The following is a 20,457-nucleotide window of genomic DNA, read 5'->3' on the forward strand; positions in this document are numbered from 1 at the left end:
CCAGGCCTCTCTCATCTCAGCCCCCTTCTTCTGGCTGGCCTATGTTAGCTACTTTGCAGCCTCTTCTGAGGCTCGTTTGACCATCACCATGGCAACCTCCCATTGGCCCTCGCCGGCCAGCCACCATCTCTTGTCCCACACTCTGGGCTCTCAGCCCCCACTGTTGCTGAGGGAGACTAAGGGGTCTGTCCCCAGACTTTTGTTTGCCTCAACATGCCTGGCATCAGGTCACCATATTTATTCCCTTTCAACTGTGAAAGCCTAACCAGCCAAAGGCCACCATTTATTCTGGGTGAATGAACAGAGTGGTTATGCCCTCTCTTACCAGACAGTGAATTCCCAAGGGGAAGGAAGAGAATGCTAGTTCTCTCAACACTCAGCTGCACCTGGCACATAAGGGACATCCACTAAATATGTTATTGAATGAGTGGCTGAAGGAACTCCTCACGCTCTCCACTGAGGAAGACTGTGAAAGCATAGCGGTCACGAGAATTGGCTGTGGACTTGGACAGACCTAGGCTTGAAGCTCATGGTCACTTCTGAGGTGTGATCCTGGGCCAACTACTTAACCAGAGTAGTTGGCAAACATTTTCTGTAACTGGTCAGACCATAAATATTTTTGACTTTGCGGGCCATATGGTCTCTCACATAACTATTCATCTCTGCCGTGTTCACAAAAACAGCCACAGATAACACCTAAACTAATGGGTGAGGTCCTGCTCTCAAAGACCTTTAATTACAAAAATAGGAGAAATTTGCTGACCCATGACTTACTATAAAAAAAGGTGATAAAAGGTCAAGTGAGATAACTCACGAATGTCGTCTTAGCTCTTGCCCTTGATGTCTTTGGGTAGGACTGAACTTATTCCCTCAAATCAATTCCATTCAATCCAATTTATTGTTCTCTACCACATGGCATTGTATATATAGTATTTCACTTTTCTCTCCAGTTCCCTATCATAACAAACATTTGAGAAGTAGCATTGCATAGGGATTAAGAAGAGCCCGGGATTCTAGAACTAGACTGCCTGGGTCCGAGTTCTGCCTCGGCCGCTTTAGAGATATGTGACCTTAAGAAAATTAATCTCCCCGATATAATTTCTCTGAGTTGCTCTATCTGTGAAGCCAGGATGACAATAACAGTGCCTGACAGTAACAATGCCTACCTCTCGTAGGGTTCTTAGAAGGATTAAAAGGGTTTTTGCACACCCCAAACACCAGGGGATTCTTTAAAGATTCCAAAACCCAGGCCACACTCAGACCACCGAACTCACAACGATGTCGGGGTGATGGGGCGGGGGGAGCGTTAAAGTGCTCTGCGCGCTGGTTTTCATCCTGTGATGGACACTTCCGGAATCACTACGCCTCTGGTTCCCAAACACCCTTAGTCCCCTGACCCTAGTTTCTTTGGCACCCGCCTCCCCAAACCCCCGCCGCTGCACGCTGGGACTTGTAGTCCTTTTAGCTCGCCAGCCTCGTCCCCGCCTCCTATTGGCTTTCGCCGACGCCCCGCCGAGAAGCTTCACCAATCACCGCGGTGCAGTCGGTCCTCAAAACAGAGACGGAGGGCGCTGCGCCGCAATCACTGCAGGGCTGACGCCTGGAGGGTGTTCGCTTGAGTCTGCGCGCCGCTGGGGTTTCCCACGATCCTGTCACCTCCATCGCCGACGCGGTCAGCCACAAGAGGTAACATCCGGGGCCAAGGGCCGCGCGTCTGCCGAGGCTCTTGGCCTCACGGCCGGGATTTTCATCCCCCCCGGCCCTTTATGAATAATCGTTTTGCACTCTGCGAATTTGGGGAAACGATGTAGGGATACCCTGCGACCTCTCAGCCCGCTGTCCTGCCGGGTGGTGGTGGGCTCTCTTTTGTCGCGCGTGCTCTGGCTGGAAGCTCAGGTTCCTCCTCCAAGCGCAGGGAGAAACAAGCGCGAGAGGAGAGGGCATTTGCTGAAGTCCCACAGCCAGGGAAGGCCGGCAGGGTCTCTGGGGTCTCTGGGGCTTGGTTCTGACCTTCACAATCTAGGAACAGTTCAGGCTGTTGATGCTTTTAAATCGGAGGTTTGCACCCATTTCTAGTCAGTTCTCCGTAGCTTAAGGGGAAGGCCTGTGAAGGACAGCAACAAAAATTCTCAAACTTACGGAAACATTCCTTGTGAGAAGTCAGGGAAGCTGTAGTTCTCAGAGATTTGAGCTGGGGGATTATAGGATGAGTCACGTTAACCATGGAAGTGAAAGTTAGCTGGATTTGGTCCCCTGCCCCTAACTATTGGAGTTGAGGTTATACCCATGTGGGTTATTTCATGCCAAAAATTGTAGAATCTGGAGGCCAGAGAAGAAAGAACTTGGTGTCCGGTGCTTTGTTTAATAGGTGAAAATAAATGCCCAGCGTTTGAGACTTGCCCTGTAGTATGTAGTGAGTGGAGTAGTGCAACAGCCCAATTTTCATCACGGTGGGGCCGCATTCGTTAGCAAACGTTTCTTGAGCCTTCCTAAGCTTTTTGAGCTGGAATTGTTTCGTAAAGGAGAGAGGCAGTATACAGTGAAGCCTTCCAATGTTACAAGGGCCAGGGTACAGATTTGCACAGGGGCAGCATCTAACCCAATGGGAAGGGGTAGAGCTTGGCCGAGAAGGGGATGCTGGAATGGAGTTTGAGAGATGGGCAGGAGCTAGTGAGATAAAGGAGGAGAAGAATGTTTCACCTGGAAAACAGCATAGTGAAGGCTTGGAAAGAACAATGATTTCGGAGGTGGAGCCTGGAGCCTGGGAGGAGCAAGGGGTTTCCTGTGGGTGGTGGATTTCAGGAGCCATGAGAATAGAGAGGTCCATCTTGCTGGGCCTCCTGTGCTGGTGTAAGAGATTTGGATTTTGTCCTGAAAGCTGAATTCAGTAGATGTGTATCTTAGATACTCTGTAGTGTAGAAAAGTATTGGAGAGAGGCCACACTAGGGCACTCCTTGCAGTAATTTCCCTAGAGACTTGCTGAGGGTTTTAAAGAGAGTTGGAGTGGGAAAGGAGTCAAGAGTTTGTAAGCTGTTAAGGAGGTGGAATACACCATACCCAGTATTGTTCAGTAAAGATATTGACATGAACTCTGTCCCTCGGGTTTTCCAACCTTTGACTATCTGAGCAAATGCCCTGTCTTTTTTTTTAAACTGCAGAAGTTGCTTTGTAGACCGTAATTTGAATCCTAATTTATGATGCAGAAATTGTCACATGTATCAAGGGTGTTGAAATCAGAATGATTAAACATATAAGACACAAATTTTCTTGTAACTCAGGAATGCAAATTAAAACCCATAGTTAGATCACTTTATAGCCATCCAATTAGAAATGATAAAGTTTGATCTTATCAAGAGAGGTTACGTATTTGAGGAAAAGATCCACTACTAGTGGAAGTGTACCTTAGAACAGTATAGCTACCAGGAAAACGGGTATCTTAAGACCCAGTGGTTCCACGTCTAGAAAGTAGCTTAGAGAAACAGACATTTGTATACAAGGAGAGGAGTGCTAGGATGTTTATTACAACACTGTTTATAATGGACATTAAAAACAGCAAGACAGGTTTTCCTATATTCTAGCTATTTCGTTAGGGCGAGAGACTCTAATACAGAACTGAGCTCAACTCCGAATACAACCAGGCATTGTGAGAGGGTCAGTGGCTGGAAAATTACTAAGAGGAACTTGATTAGATATCAAAGGTGAGGGATTCTCACGGGGTTTTTGCCAAAACTGAGCTCAGTAGTTCAAGGCTTGGTTAGGAAGAAGGCTCAGAGGAACTGACGCAAGTTTGGCAAGGAGGGGAATCCTTGTCACCTGTTCTTGTTTCTCTTGCGTGTTGTCAGCCAGGGACCACTTGCATGATTTTATTGTAGACCTCTGGAAAGCAGAGTAGGATCAAAGACATTCAGGTTTGGAAGGCTCTTTTCAGATGTCATTATCTAGCTTGGCTTTGAAGGTTCACTCTTTGTAACCAAGATCCAGTAGCAAATCAGAGATGGCAGTGAGAGGTCACACCCAACGGTGGTTAAGGTGTGGTTTTTGGTGTCAGACCTGGGTTTGAACTTGACTCTGCTACACAGTTAGTTATGTGACTGTGACCTTATTTCTTGTATTGTTGGTGACAGTTTATCTCGAATGAGTACTCCGCCCTAAACCTCCCAAATGAATCGAACCCCACTTGATGGTACATTTCTTGAAGTCAAGCAGAATTATTCCTTTGAATCACAGATCTAGTGTAGCCTGGTAACCTGAGAGGGTCCTAGGACCAAGAGGGAACAGGAGAGAATTCACCATTGGAGGGTGGTGAAATTTTGTCCTGAAGGCTTGTCCGTTCACCTTGACTTTGTGTGAATCAGCCTCACTTTGATGGGCTCTTTTAAGAGAAGAGCTCTTTATATGGTTTGCCCACAAGTGCCTTAGAAGGGCACCGTGGGAAATGCAGAGGCTGCTCTGTCCTTGGGCCCCAAGTGTGGTTGCAGGGCCTCCCCGATATTCACATCAACAACTCTTTTATGACAAGCAAGGTGATGTAGTGGAAAAAAAGTAGTCTTTGGAGTCAGATCTGTGTCACATCAGCAGTGCCACTTTCCGGTCAGTTTCTCTACCTCTGAGCCAAAGTTTTCTCAAGTGTCTGAAGGGAGTAATGAGACTGGCTCAAGGCTGATGTGAGGCGTGTGTAAAGTGCCCCTCACGTTGCGTGGCTCAGAGCATATAACCACAAATATCCCCCTCTCCCACCCTGTGCTGCATTACTCCTGGGGAGACTTTCTTTTCTCCTCTGGTTAGAACTCAACTGTCTGGATCATTTTCTCCTCCGCAAACTGTTAGCAGACTGAAAACATATCCCCTAACAGTACACCTTGGAGATCTTTCCACGCCTGGCCTTACTCTTCTTGAAAGCGTCCCAGTACCACATTATAAGGATGTACCATAATGATTTAACTAGACAGTCCCTACAGATGACCATTTATGTTGCTTCCAGTGTTTTTTGCTGTTACAAACGGGCAGGCTCCTTCACGTCCTTAAAATCTTCCACTTTTGAAGATGACACCTCACACTCCTGCTGGGACTCCCTCTCCTGCCTTAAATTTCTCCCAGGCGCTCATCACCACCTGACAGCCTGTGTACGCGCATTTCAATGGTCCGTCTCTTCCCACTAAAAGGTCAGCGTAGTGCAGGGTTTTGTCCATTCGGTTCCCTGTCGAGTGCCCGTGAGCCCCTGCTGGGTACTCAGGCCATTTGTTGGGTGGATCGGTTGGTACACTGCAAACATAGCAGTCATACAGAGCTAGTTTAGCAGGGATCATTTACTTCTTCATGGATCTTACACTTTGATAAAACCAGAATAATAGGCATACTGCAAGATTATTTGTGACTATGTCATGAGTATCGCTGATCTGGAAACTGCTGTTTGAGGCCAGTTGCTTTGAGACGTGTTCGTTCATTGCTGAGAGGAATGGGATGATTACAGTACTTTCACGTCTCATCTTCACCCCAGGCCCCAATGTTTCCCAAAATAGGATCAGTGTATGTGGTTTTTTAAGTGGTCTCAGGAAGGCTGGTTTTCTTCCAGTCAGTGTCATACTATGAGGCTTTTAACTTGCCATTATGTTCAAGGAACCACATTCTGTGTTTATAAGAAAAAAAATGGTAAAGGGGAACTATCGCCAAATGTTATCTACGAAAGTGTCTTTGGCTACTTATAGGGCACTTTTCCTCACTGAGGAGTAGCTTGCTGGTATATTTGTAGAAAAGTGAAAGATAAACTTGAATTTCTAAAAATAACCTGGCGCTACTTTTCCAGTACCTGTTGTGTTGTTTGCTAATTTAGGCAGTTTAACTGGTAGTGTTCATTCTATTGTTCACAGTCAGGCCAACCATTTGATTCTAGTATTTTATTTATTTATTTTGTCCCTAAATATGAAGGGTAGAAGTCACACACCTCTGCCTCTAGAGGAATGAGCCTCTTTGGGATTAAGTCACATGAACCGAACTGAGAAGAGACTGGTGTGCAAACCAGGGCGCCCCTTTAATGATTGTCAATGAAAGATAATAAAACACTAGCCAGGCTGTATCTGCCATGTGGGCTGAGGGCACAGACTCACTCCCTAGGGCAGACCAAAGAGCCCACCTGTTTCATTGGAACAGCCATGTCCACTGGTTTCTGGATTGTCTCTGGCTGCTTTCGCGATACAGTGGGAGAGTTGATTCGTTGTGACAGAGATGACATGACCTGCAAAGCTCATATTGACTATCCAGCCCTTTCCAGAAAAAGTTTGCCATCCCCTACCTGGGGAAGGCTTCCCAGGGAGGCTTCAGCCCAGCCAGCAGGCTGCTGGGTACATCACCTTAGTAATCACTGTAACACCTCCCTTGTGGGGGCTGCTGGGGAGCTTTGGGGGTGGAGTGCTTTTGCTCCTCGGCTCTCCTGCCTGACCTCACTGTTGCTTCTTACGTTTGTATAGTTGCACCTTCGCCTGTTACCTCCCAGCCCCACGGTGAACTGTGGTCAGGTCTGGCGGACATGGGGGACCTTCTGCAGGTGTAGTTAACACATTAACAGACCAGGGGGGTTCTGGCCGTGGTCTGCTGCCCTCATCTATCTATTCGTTGGTGTCTGTTATGCACCATACTACAAAACAAAAACTAAACAAACGAGAACACTTGGCCGTTTAAGGATAATCGTAAAAACAGATGTGAGACACCTTGCTGAAGTGACCCATCCATCCATGGACCTCGTGACGGAGCTCAAGAACCCTGAATTTGGCCCAAGTCAGTTTACCGATTAGGAATCGAGTCCTTGGGAGGAGAAATTGTGGGGATAGAGCAGTGTCGGGATGCTGGGCTTTGGGGCAGACGTGGACTGAAGGCCGCCAGGGTTAGCAAAAAGGCCTGCCTGCTACATTAGACCTGGCCATCTCCTGGAGCTTGTCAGAAATGCAGGGCCTCGGGGCCGGCCCGGTGTCTCAGGCGGTTGGAGCTCCGTGCTCCTAACTCCGAAGGCTGCCAGTTCGATTCCCACATGGGCCAGTGGGCTCTCAACCACAAGGTTGCTGGTTCCTCAACTCCCACAGGAGATGGTGGGCTGTGCCCCCTGCAACTAGCAACGGCAACTGGACCTGGAGCTGAGCTGCGCCCTCCACAACTAAGACTGAAAGGACAACAACTTGAAGCTGAACGGCACCCTCCACAACTAAGATTGACACACTGTTCCTCAATAAAGTCCTGTTCCCCTTCCCCAATAAAATCTTTAAAAAAATAAAAAGAAAGAAAGAAATGCAGGGTCTCAGGCCCTGCCCAGGCCCAGCGAATCACAATCTGCATGCTAACAAGACCCCCAGGTGATCTGGGTACACAGTCAAGTTGGAGAAGCACTGGCCTGAGGTGCTCTTAGATTTTTAAACTTTGAGCAGACTCGAGGTTTCTTGTTTTCTTCACTTAAGAGGCAAAGCCACCATTTTGAGTTGTAGCCCAGTGCTGCGTACGGAGTGTGGGGTCGGTTTCTTCGGTAGAGAGGAGGTTCCTGCCTTAGCTGGCTGGTGCTCTGCGAGGACAGACGCTTTGCCCTGTCCCTACTGCCTCCCCCGCACCCAGCACATTGTTTGGTGGGTGGGTGAATGAATGAGGGAGCGAATGAAAAAGGGAATGAGTGAACGAGCACTGTTTGCCAAATGGCATCGGAGGCAGAGGTCAGCCTCGCAGACTGTTCTGCTCTGAGTTCCTACATCTCAAAGACGGTTTTTCCTCTTATCTCAGAGTGACAGGCCTGGCTTCTGTCTCAGGAAGGCTGGTTGTTTTAGAATAACGTATTTGGGACGCAGGGCAGGGTCTGATCTGAGTAATGCACGGTGGGCCAGGACTCAGCCTTAGTCCTGCCTTTGGTGCTTTAAAGCTTTATTTAAAGTTTTGGCAAGAGAGTATAAAATTGGGCATGTACCGTGTTTCCTCGAAAAATCAGACCTAACCAGAAAATAAGCCCTAGCATGTTTTTCAGGATGACATCCCCTGAACACATGCGTCTTTTGGAGCAAACCTTAATATAAGACCCGGTCTTCTTTTCAGGGAAACACGGTACTTTTTTAAGGAATAGTCTTGGGCTGCAAAACCATGCAGCAGCAGGAAGGCCAGAGCTAACTGTCGAGGGCTTTGGGCAAGTCACTTCTCTCTTGCTTCATGCTCCCCTTCCTAGAAAACAAGGATTATAATATTTTCCCTGCCTTTGCACAGAATGCATGTTCATGGGTTGTGTCATTCAAAGACATTCATTTGGGCTGTCAGTGTTTGATGGTTGCTTATCCACATAGCTCGCTCACAAACTTATAAATTGCCCCTCGGTGTTTATATGGAACATATGTTGAATTTTGACACGTTTCATTGTATAAGTAATATACATTAAGTGTAGGAAAAGAGACAGATATGGAAAAGAAAATCATCCTTAATTCTATCTATCTCCCAGCAGGAATTGTCGTTACATTTCCTGTCTGCCCTCTACATTTTTCTGTGCATATATTACATGCATATTCTTTTCTTGCAAACAGTGCATAGGATGGGTAGACATTTTTCTAATACGGTGAATTTTGTTGGTGAGTTTTATCTGCTGCAGTATAAGTTGTGACAAAAACTTTGAAAGTTTCCCCCAAAGAACTTTCTCCGTCTGGGGAAAGGGGCAATAGAGCTGAAAAAAAAATTCCACTCTGTCCGCATTTTTATACCCTCAGCATGTTCTGTCTGACGATTAAATGGTCTTATCTTTTTGACCCATTTACTGTGATATTTTCTCAGGGGCCAACAATGATATTCTTCTGTTCTTGTCCTTCCTTTTTGGCTTGACTGTGCTGTTCTTTTCTCAGGTTTCTGCAGTCGAACTCCACGGTACAGGATGATTTGGGAAGGAGCTGTGTGGCTCAGCTTGGTCCTGGGGATTGGTGCTGTCCTCATAGATGATCCCGAGGACGGAGGCAAGCACTGGGTGGTCATTGTCGCAGGTTCAAATGGCTGGTATAATTATAGGCACCAGGTAAGAAAGTGACTTGGCTTTTTCTCTATGACACTGGCATTCTGTAAACAGTCCTGGACTTTGTTAATAGGACAGACTTTTTTGTTTTCTAAAGATTTTATTGGTGAAGGGGAACAGGACTTTATTGGGGAACAGTGTGTACCTCCAGAACTTTTTTCCAAGTCAAGTTGTTGTCCTTTCAGTCTTAGTTGTGGAGGGCGCAGCTCAGCTCCAAGTCCAGTTGTCTGTTGCTAGTTGCAGGGGGTGCAGCCCACCATCCCTTGCGGGAGTCGAACCGGCAACTTTGTGGTTGAGAGGATGCGCTCCAACCAACTGAGCCATCCAGGAGGCCGCTCAGCTCAAGGTGCCGTGTTCAATCTTAGTTGCAGGGGGCGCTGCCCACCATCCCTTGCGGGAGTCGAGGAGTTGAACCAGCAACCTTGTGGTTGAGAGCCCACTGGCCCATGTGGGAATCGAACTGGCAGCCTTCGGAGTTAGGAGCACGGAGCTCCAACTGCCTGAGCCACCGGGCGGCCCCTGGACAGACTTTTTAAAAAGCCATCTATACTCCTGTTAGACTGGCAAAAGTATGTGTGTTGGCGAAGAGGTGGAGAAATGGGAATTCTCATATGTTGCTGGGGGGATTATAAAATGGTACACCTATTTTTGGAAAGCAGTTTGGTAGTTCCTCAAAATGGCCATTATGGGGGACCACCTCAATCTAATGCAAAGTTTTCAACCTTGGTTCTACTGACAGGTCATTCTTGGCGTGGGGTGGGGGTTGTGGGGAGGACGTCCTGCACATTGAAGGGTGTTGTAGCATCCTTGACCTCTACCCGTTAGACGCCGGGTGCATCACCCACCCACTGTAACCACCAAAACGTCTCCAGCCTTCGCTAGATAATCCCTAATCGAGACTCACTGGTCAACAACATCATCTCATTGTGTATGTAAGGACGCGGAGAGTTAAAGAGAGGAAGTGACTTGTCTGAGGCCACACAGAAGTTGGGGTGCAGAGATGACTGAAGCCTGGGGCTCTGGGCAGAGCCTCACAAGGCCTCTTTGCCCTCCATGCCTCAGCCCTGCTGCTCTCCCCTTGCACCCTCCTCCCCACCCTTCCTGGCATTTCTGCCAAATCAGCCTGGCAGGAATTAGAGAGAAAAGAATCCCCATCTGTAAATACATTAAAAGTGCAGCCTCCTGGTAGGAATGTAATATGGTGCAGCTGCTTTGGGAAATAGTCTGGTAGTTTCTCCAAAGGTAAACAGGATTACCAGCAATTCCACTACTAGGTATACACCCAAGAGAAATGAACACATATGTTCACACAAAAATTTGCACTTGAATGATCACAGCCAAAAGGTGGAAACAATCCAAATGTCCACCAGCTGATGAATGGATAAACAAAATGGTCTAGCCGTACAAGGGCAAATGTGGTCTGTCCATGAAAGGAGAGATTATTTGGCCATAAAAAAGAAGGAAGTGGGGTCGCCTGGTGGCTCAGGTGGTTGGAGTGCCGTGCTCCTAATGCCGAGTTCATCAGTTCGATTCCCACATGTGCCAGTGAGCTGCGCCCTCTACAGCTAAGATTGCGAACAGTGGCTCTCCCTGGAGCTGGGAGCTGGGCCGGTGAGCAGCTGGCGGTTGACGTGAGCTGCCACAGGCTTCCATGGGCTGCTGTGGGCTGCCGCGGGCTGCTTGTGCTGCCGCCGGCTACCATGTGCTGCCAGGAGTGGCCAGTGGCCAGTGTGAGTGGCTGGCAGCCAGTGTGTGCTGCTGTGAGGTGCTGTTAGCCGACACCTGGTGACCGACTGCCTCGGGGTGGGGTCGCAAGGCTCATAATACCCGCATGGGCCAAGGAGCTGTTTCTCAAGTAGACTGAGAAACAACGGCTTGAACCAGGGTTGCGGGGGAGGCAGAAGAAGGGGAAAAAAAAAAAAAGAATGACGTACTGATACATACCTCAACTTGGTGCTCGATAAAAGAAGCCAGTCACAGGGGACCACATATTGTAGGATCACATTTATATGAAATGTCCAGAATAGGGAAGTCTATAGAGACAGAAAATAGATTAGTAGTTGGCAAGGTCTGGGCGGAGGGGAGAGTGGGAACGACTGCCAATGGGTATGGGGTCTCTTTTTGGGATGATGAAAATGTTCTGGAATTAGATAGTGGTGAGGGTTGCATGACTTTGTGAATATACTAGAAACCGCTGGGTTGTACATATATATTTGTGTGAAACATAATGAACTCACTTTGTTAGGCAAATAGTTGAATTACTGGATTGTATATTTTAAAAGGCTGACTTTCATGGTGTGCGAATTGTATCTCAATAAAGTTGTTGTTTAAAAAGTAATTTCATCTTTTAATTCTCAGAAACAAGATGCATAGGCTATTACATATTACAGCACATGCAGGCTCTCTTCTAAGAGCCCTTTACACAGATGAACTCATTTGACAGGCAATAGGTCCAGCACTTTTTTCCTTTTTACAAATGAGTGGACTGAGGCATAGAACGGGTCAGCACGTCATCCGCGTGGCACAGGTGACAGGTGGTTGAGCCTGCATTCAAACACAGGCCAACTAGCTCTGGAGCAGCGCTGTCTGCTAGGACGGCCATGTGTGTCATGGTAAATTTTCTAGTAGCCACGTTTTTAAAAAGTAAAACAGAAAAAAAAATAAATAGGTGACTGTAGTGTTTATCTTATTCAACCCAGTTTATCCAAACTCATCATTTGACTTGTAATCAATATTAAGAGTTGGTAATAAGATACCTTACTTTTTTTTTGGTACCAAGTCCTCAAAATCCAGGGTGTGTTTATACTCGCGTGGCATTGAGGGCAGACTGGCCACCTTTAAAGTGCTCATTGCCACATGTGGCCAGTGGCCGCTGCACTGCACAGTGCAGGCGTAGTCTGTGCCCGATGGCCTGGCAGTGCCTCCTCACCCACATTTCCCTCCCAGGTGTCGGTTTTCATCTTAGGTAAGGGGTTGGTTTAGATGAACCCCTACCAGTTCTAAAATCGATGATTATTGAGTGACTTACTTCTTGAATGGCTTTCGTATGTTAGCTAAATAGGAAATTTGGCTCAACTAAAACCTTGTTGTCATAACTAATGATTCCTTTTGCTTTTAATACTTAACCACAGACCTGACCCATTTCCAGGAGCAACCTGAGTCTCCTCCCTCTCTACCCAAGTTGGAAAGATAAGGTATTCAATACAGATCACTGATCGTCAGCTGGCTGATTCATCAGCCACCCGGGTTTGTGTACAACCAGCTTTAAAAAAACAGTTGGTTAAACATTATTAAGTATAGGTATCCAGTTACTCTTTGTTCCCAGACAGCCTTTTTTTCCCCTCCTTAAGTGTTGCTAGTTTCCCTGGGGTAAAATAGTTAATATTGAGATAGACTAAAGGGAAGCTATGCAAAAGAAGTGGCCACAAATTGAAATATTTGTCCCTAAATACGCGAGGATGATGCTGCTTAGGCTGCAAGAGAGGAAACTCGTTTGCTGAGTCACCCCTGATTTCAGCCCCACTCCCCGTTGGCCTGGTTCTGTTCCCAGCCAGCTGCCAACACTCGCTTTATCCACTTTGGAGGCTAACTAGTCAGAGAGCATTTAAAAGAACTTTCCCCGTAGAACCTATACAGACTTTTAAACCTCCATTTTTTTAGAGGCTTACATTTTCCTTGGATTAACACAGCACTCGTGATCACAAATCTCGTTTGTTTAGGGAAGATGAAGGCACCAGGCACGATTAAATCATTGCTAAGTGCGTTGTGATGGTTACTTTAACCATGTTTTGTTTTGACTGAATTGGATTTCTCAGTTTCCATTTTGGGCTGGAAATTCATGGATGACAGAGAGGGGTTCAGTCTGCGGTGACTTTGGTGGGCTGTTCTGCGTCCCGTGTCCTGAGTGTCGGGTGGGTAAGGCCCGGTGAGGGCGGGTTTCTGCAGGGGTGGGGTGGAAGCCAGACTGCAGCGAGGGGAGAAGAGAGGGAGAGGTTCCAAAGTGCAAGCAGCATGTGGTGACAGTGGACACTCTGTCCTCTCACAGCTCGTGAAGGGAAAAAGAAGTAGGTCACCAGGGAGGAATGGGGCTGGGGGAGCGTTTCTTTCAGGACCGAGAGATTGGAGCACATGGAGAAGGAAGCTCGAAGGCCTGGGTAGGGCAGTGGGGTGATTGTTGAAGTGGGTTGGAGGTGAAGCTCACGGTACTCAGGAGAACCGAGGATGACGGGAATCGGGAGGCGAGACAGGTATGAGCCAGGTGTTACTGGGAGCAAGGGGTTTGGGGTCATTACTGGGGGCTCTGAAGGAGGAAGCTGTTTGGTGTTGTGTTGGCAGGAGGAGAGGAGCTGTAAGAGTGCTGACGCCCACTCCCCTCTGCTCTCCTTGAGTTGGGGGTGTAGTGGAGAGGAAGAGGGCCACCCCCTCCTCCCAGATAGGCTGTAAGAGCATCTGTGTCCTAGGGGCTGAGCAGGCAGGTAGGCAGGTTTCAGTGGGCGCAGAGAGGTGGAGGAGAAGTCTGCAACTTGTACATATTGGAGTTGGAAGGAAGACGTGATGATGGAGGCTCAAGTGGCAGAGTCGTCACATTTCTGAAAGACCACCTTTTGTTTTATATATTTAAAAAAATGTGTGCAATTACCACTGTTGAAAAACAGCTTTATTGAAGCATAAGTTTATATGTCATACAATTCACTTATATTTGTATATATAGGTCAGTGATTTTTAGTAAATTCCAACAGTGGTGCAAGCATTGCCACCGTCTAGTTTTAGGACACTTCCATTGTTCTAGAAAGTTCCTTCATGCCCATTTGCAGTTAGTTCCAGCTCTTGTCCCTGCCCCATACAGCCACGGATCTGCTTTCTGTCTATATTGTTTTGCCTTTTCTAGAAACTTCATACAAATGGAATCGTACAATATGCAATCTATTGTGTCTGGCTTCTTCACCTAGTATAATGTTTTGAGGTTAATCTGTGTTGTTGCAAAGTATCACTTACATTAAAAAAAAAAAGAACACACTTTTAAAGAGGGCATGGTAGAAAGGGATTCGGGTGGAGGGAGGGCAGAATGGACTGAGTTAGGGGGCGCAGTTAGTTCAGGAGGGCTGTGCTGGTACAGGCCGGAGGCAGCGCAGGATCGTGAAGGAACGTGGGCTTTGGACTAGCGCAGAACTCAGGTGTCGTTCCTGCTCTCCGCTCACCTGCTGACTTACTCGTTTGAACAGATAACACAATCTCACTTTAAAGCTCCGATTCCCTCTGGAAGATGTGAGGTTGGTGGTGGGCTCACTGAGGCACCCCTACAAAGCCGCTGACCCTGGGTGCCCCGGGCAGCGCTCAGAGCATGTGTCTCGAGGGGATGGTATGTGCACACCTGCCAGAGGAGCAGACTGTGAGAACCTCTTCTGAGCTCCTTCCTGGCTGGAAAGTGGATGCCTTCACAGTGTCTGTGACCAAGCTGTGCCGCTTGTGTTGGGCCTTTATTCCAAGCCAGTTGTTTCACTGACAGTTGGCCTGAGATGGTGGCAGCAGGAGCAGACCGTGTCAAGACAGAGGCCTGCAGCAGGAAATCACGGGGTGCATTAGTAAGCCTGTCAGAACTCCTAACGTACGTGAAACCAGCTGAGCCATGACAATCTCTGTTCAGTAGTCCCGAGGGTCAAGTCTTACTCAATCCTCTCCTCTCAAATGTGACTTTGTATATCTTTTCTGTTTTTAAGGGGAAAAATGCTTATAGGTCAGATGTGTTCAAAGGAAGTGATTCAATACCACTTCCTGTTGAAGTAGCCTTCAACACCACTTCCAAATTATTTGACTTAATTTAACCCTACTTTTATTTCTTTTGAGTGCCAGTAAATACTTGACTCTTACAAAGAACCCCTGTGAGTTAAAAAAGTTAGAGTCAACCAAGTACCTCCAAGGGCCCAGGAGAGAATCACGATGTGACTTGGAGACTGGTGCGTGAGGAAGAGGGCACAAGGCATGGATCCAGTGCTGAGCCCTTTCCAAGCTTGTCCCCATCTGTGAAATGGGGAGAAAGCAGCTGCCTGTCAGGGTGGTGGTGAGCAGTCCACGCAGTGTAGGAGATGGCTAATGGGACACACTGCACCTGCCCTTTCTAAAGTACAATTGTATTGAAGTGTATTTTGCATATCACATGTAATTCACCCATTTCAAGTGTACAACTCCATGATTTCTTAGTAAGTTGTGCAAACATCACCATACATCAGTTTGAGAACTTTTCCGTCTCCCTAGTAAGACCCCTCGGGCCCCTCTGCAGTCCCCAGCCCCAGACAACCACTAATATACTTTTCTGTCTCTATAAATTTGCCGTTTCTGAACGTTTCATATCCATGGAGCCATACAACATGTGGTTTTTTTATGTCTGGCTTCTGTTAGCGTAGTGTTTTTGAGGCTTATCTGTGTTGTAGCATGTGTTAGTACTTTATTCCTTTTTATTGCCAACGAGTCTTAAATTGTATGGACAGACTACATTTTATTGGTCCATTTATCGGTTGACGGACATTTGGGTTGTTTCCATTTTTTGCCTATTATGAACAGTGCTGCTAAGAACACTTGTGTGCAAGTCTGTTTGCATGGTAAGTGTTTTTGTTTCTCTAGTCAGATATATAAGAATAGAATTGCTGAGTCATATGGTAAATTTTATGTTTAACTTTTTAAGAAAAGGTTAAACTGTTTCCCAAAGTGGCTGCACCATTTTACATTCCCTCAAACAGTGAATGGAGGTTCTGTTTTCTCCACATCCTCACCAACACTTGTTATTGTCTGTTTGGCTGTGGTATCTTGTTCTGGCTTTAATTTGTATTTCCATAATAACTAATTATATTGAGCATCTTTTGATGTGCTTTTTAGCCATTCATATGTTTTCTTAAGTGAAATAGTTATTCAAATCTTCTCTCTATTTTTGATTGGGTTGATTGTCTTATTGAGGTATACGAGTTCTTTATATATTCTGGATACAAGTCCTCTATCAGATATGTATTTTGCAAATATTTTCTCTTCTTCTGTTGTTTGTCTTTTCATTTTCTTAATGGTATCTTTGAAGTACTAAAGTTTTAAATTTTGATGATGTCCAACTTATCAATTTTTTTCTTCTATAGACCATGCTTTTGGTGTCATCTATAACATCTTTGCAGTTTTAACTCAAGGTTCCAAAGATTTTCTCCTAAGTTATCTTGCAAAAGTTTTGTTTTAGCCCTTACATGTAAGTCTGTGATCCAGTTTGAGTTAAGTTTTGTGTATGGTATGAAGTGAGGCCCTATATTCATCTTTTTTGAATGTGAATATCCAAATTATCCCAACACCATTTGTCAAGAGTGTTCTTTCCCCTGAGTAGTTTTGAAATCGGGAAGTGAAAGTTCTCCACCTCTGTTCTTCTTTTTCACATATTTTTGGCTCTTCTGGGTCTTTTGCAATTTTATTAAAATTTCAGGATCATCTTGTCAATTTCTTCAGTAAAGCCTGCTGATCTTTTTTTTTCTTAAATTTTGATAGTACTAAGTCTTCTGATCCATGAATGAGAGACGTCTCTATTTAGATCTTCTTTAATTTCCCTTAGCAATATTTTATAATTTTCAGTGTGTAAGTGTTGCACTTCTTTTGTTAGATTTATTCCCAAGATTTTTTGTTTTTTTGTTTTTGTTTTTTAAATGAACGTGCCTCTGACAGGAATAATAAATAATAGGATGATTTGTCACTGAGGTGAGTGGGTGGGGTGTATGCTGACTTCCACGTTCATCATAGGGGTAGGTTAAATCTGACATAATATTGATTTTCTTTCCAAAGCCCTTTTTACCGCTAGAGGTGGTGGTGGTGTGCGTGTGCGTGTGTGTGTCGCATAAACCTTAACTGCCTCATGAATCTGAGCTTGGATGATGGGGTGGGGGTGCAAAATCGAGTTGAAAAGATATAAATGTATGTGTTTTAAAATCACTTGAAGACCCGATCAATAGGGAATGATTCACAACCCGCCCCCATGAGAAAGAACATGTTGCTCGTTAGAGCTCCGGAGCTGGCCTCCTCCTGGGCAAAGTCTCACCTGACGATATTACTTCTCCCAGGCAGATGCGTGCCACGCCTACCAGATTGTTCACCGCAATGGGATTCCGGACGAGCAGATCATTGTGATGATGTACGATGACATTGCCAACTCTGACGAGTGAGTATGGGCACTTTGAGCTTGGTGGCGAAGGACTTGAGGGCATTTAAATAAATGCACATAGACTCTCAGGAATCGTTCCATGAGTACCTCACATGAGGGTATAAACAGACTCACAGATGAAATTCCCCAGGGCTGCTTCATGTAGGGCTTTGAACATAACTCGGGGCTCCCTGGTGGTGGCAGGGACATGGATAGTGGGTGCTGAAGGATGTTTGGGGCTGGTGCTTTGCACGGGTTGAAAGCATAAGTCCCTTCTCAGCTTGGAGAACTCGTCATTGGGTTCTGCAGGGCTTCTTTCTGCCCTCCGAGCAGGTGGACAGCACAGAGGAGACCCCTCAGTGGCCTGTATGGAGAAGGCGTGTTTGTAGGTTAGATTCCACTACCCTTCTTCATATACCTATTTACAGTTGTTATTCGTTGACTCTGATTGTACACATCGTTCTCTCATGCTGCTCACCTGATTTCACGAGGAGATCAGGAACAGCAAGTATGCGTACTTAGCTCAACCAGCGCTAGTCTCCCCAGCTCCTCTGTCGCTCTGCTGTGGCCCCGACGAAGGGTGCTGCCCGTACTGTGATCACAGGACAGTGCAGAATCCATTCTGAGCTCTCACGCCTCAGCTCTTGTATTAAAGCCTTGTCTCCTGACCTATTTCTGCAAGTTGTTTTGCTCTGAGATCTCGCCCCCGAGATGCTGTGTGGCTTCCAGCAGGAGGCCGGGGACACCTGGGCCTTGGTCCCTGTCCTGGGTGTTAGGACTCAGCCCTTCACTGCTCCTGCCTAGAACTCGACTTGTGGGATGTCCCAGATCCCCCAGCTGCTGAAGCCACTAACACTTGGTGACCATTTGGTCAGTGAGCAGTGTGTCTGATGCACATGGCCCATTGCTATTTTTATACATAACAGGGGCGTGTTTTTTTTTTTTTTTAAGATTTTTATTGGGGAAGGGGAACAGGACTTTATTGGGGAACAGTATGTACTTCCAGAACTTTTTTCCAAGTCAAGTTGTTGTCCTTTCAATCTTAGTTGTGGAGGGTGCCGTTCAGCTTCAAGTTGTTGTCCTTTCAGTCTTAGTTGTAGAGGGCGCAGCTCAGCTCCAGGTCCAGTTGCCGTTGCTAGTTGCAGGGGGCACAGCCCACCATCTCCTGTGGGAGTTGAGGAACCAGCAACCTTGTGGTTGAGAGCCCACTGGCCCATGTGGGAATCGAACCGGCAGCCTTCGGAGTTAGGAGCATGGAGCTCCAACCGCCTGGGCCACCAGGCCGGCCCCATGTGTTTTTTAAGGGAGAGATTTCAGAGACTAGGCATATTTTGTGCTTCAGTTGTGTCCTTTGATTTTCAGCAATCCCACTCCTGGAGTTGTGATCAACAGGCCCAATGGCTCGGATGTATATGAGGGAGTCCTGAAGGACTACACCGGCGAGGTGAGGTGGCGTGGGGTGGGTGCCGGCGGGGCTTCTTTTCATTTCCATGATGATTTTTCCCTCTTGTGTGCACTTCATTTCTAGAACCTCACCAGGCTGATTCCTGGTCAATGTTTTGTATTGGTAGTAAGATTGGTGCTTAAGGAGTAATTTCTAAGCGTTCTAAAAGAAAGCAGAGGAAAATAAAAGGGTAACGGTAGAAATAAGTAAGAACCAACTTTTAGTTTCTAGTCTTTTATACTCTAAGCCGATAATAGATGTCCTCAGATAATCTCTGGTTTTCTTGAGGTATTGCTGTTTATATGATTAGGGATTATCTGGGCTCTTCTCCGAAAATCAGTTCTCAGCACCAACCCTGTGCAAAGCATCGCCGGATTTTGCTGAGATAGTTTTTCATTAATTATTATTATTGCATATCACTTTCAGATGATTATATCCCTTCCAGTTGAGACTGTATAAATTGACACATTTTTAAAAGCACCATGATGACTTCAGCTTCATAGTTTTCATCGTCTTCTTTTTCTTAATATCTGAGGGATCTTCTAGGAACCTATATTCCTGGTGAACTTTTAGGAACTAATATCAGAGGGATCTTTTAGGAACGTTTATGTGAAGTTTAGCAATTCTTTCAGTTTCAGTTTTCTCTTTTAAATTCAAGTACACATCATACGTGTAATACAAGTATCCCATTTTTACAAAATTGTTTCTATATTGTTATATTAGGAAATGTCTGGAATCTAAGTGGTGGGATGTTTGGTGATCTTTTTTTACTTTGTGCTTTTCTGTATTGCATTTTTCAATGATCTGGTATCAAGTTACAAAATCTCATTTAAGTACATCGAATATCCTTGGGATTCTGCCTTTCAGGCAGCAGCTTGCAAAGGGGAGGTCCCAGTGCTGACGCTTCTGCTCCCTCTTTGCTGTCTCACTGAGGTGGTACGCTTTTCCTCTGCCACTTGTCCCTACTGACCAGCTTCTTTGTGTTTCTCCACATGGACTTTATAATGGTCAGGAAGGCATGGCAGGCTTGCTTAGCTGCCGTCAGCCAAAGACAAGGTGATATTTGAGAAAAGGTCATGCACATGCCCCAGAAACACTGACCATGTTTTGGGTCTTTCTTAGTTCTGAAATGTTTGTTCTTAAACCTTGAGCCTTTGGAGATGTGTGAGCTGGTGGCCTGGGTCAGCTCCAGACTCAGCAAATGCTCGGAGTTGGAATGACAGCTGCATCTGATTTCAACTCTCCATTCTTTGTAGGATGTCACCCCGCAAAATTTTCTTGCTGTGTTGAGAGGTGATGCAGAAGCAGTGAAGGGCAAAGGATCTGGAAAGGTCTTGAAGAGGTAAGGTCTGCTTTATGGCTGTCATACTTTTCTGAATGACCTGATACCTTAGAATAGAGAATTGAAACAGGCATTATTCTTGGCTCCTGGCCTGTTTACCATGAGAAACGGCTGATTTAAGACAGCCTCCACAAGACTGACGGGTTCTTTTGGCAGCCCATTTCTGTACCAAATTAAAACTATGATTCAGCGTCCTACAGTCTTTTTTTATTTTATTTTATTGGGGAATATTGGGGAATAGTGTGTTTCTCCAGGGCCCATCAGCTCCAAGTCAAGGTCCTTCAATCTAGTTGTGGAGGGCGCAGCTCAGCTCCAACTCCAGACACTGTTTTCAATCTTTAGTTGCAGGGGGCGCAACCCCACTGTCCTATGCGGGTCTTGACCCGGCAACCTTGTTTTTGCGAGCTCGCGCTCTAACCAACTGAGCCATCCGGCCGCCCCGGGGTCCTTCATTCTTAATGAAATGTTCCCCATCACTTAAACCCACTGCTTTTTGTCA

At 46.2% G+C, this 20,457-nt stretch overlaps 1 protein-coding gene across 1 annotated transcript in view; it reads left to right on the top strand.

Moving 5' to 3' along the window:
* The first annotated feature begins 1,530 nt into the window (after nucleotides 1-1,530).
* LGMN (legumain) overlaps nucleotides 1,531-20,457 on the top strand; it is a 28,206-nt gene continuing 9,279 nt past the window's right edge. The window contains exons 1-5 of the mRNA XM_033108615.1: nucleotides 1,531-1,686; nucleotides 8,851-9,017; nucleotides 17,093-17,190; nucleotides 18,535-18,616; nucleotides 19,873-19,958. Of these exons, the coding sequence (XP_032964506.1) occupies nucleotides 8,880-9,017; nucleotides 17,093-17,190; nucleotides 18,535-18,616; nucleotides 19,873-19,958 (404 nt within the window). The 5' untranslated portion in view covers nucleotides 1,531-1,686; nucleotides 8,851-8,879. The remainder of the gene's footprint in view (nucleotides 1,687-8,850; nucleotides 9,018-17,092; nucleotides 17,191-18,534; nucleotides 18,617-19,872; nucleotides 19,959-20,457) is intronic.

The sequence above is a fragment of the Rhinolophus ferrumequinum genome, chromosome 6 (genome assembly GCF_004115265.2).
Source record: "Rhinolophus ferrumequinum isolate MPI-CBG mRhiFer1 chromosome 6, mRhiFer1_v1.p, whole genome shotgun sequence".
NCBI classification, from domain to species: Eukaryota; Metazoa; Chordata; class Mammalia; order Chiroptera; family Rhinolophidae; genus Rhinolophus; species Rhinolophus ferrumequinum.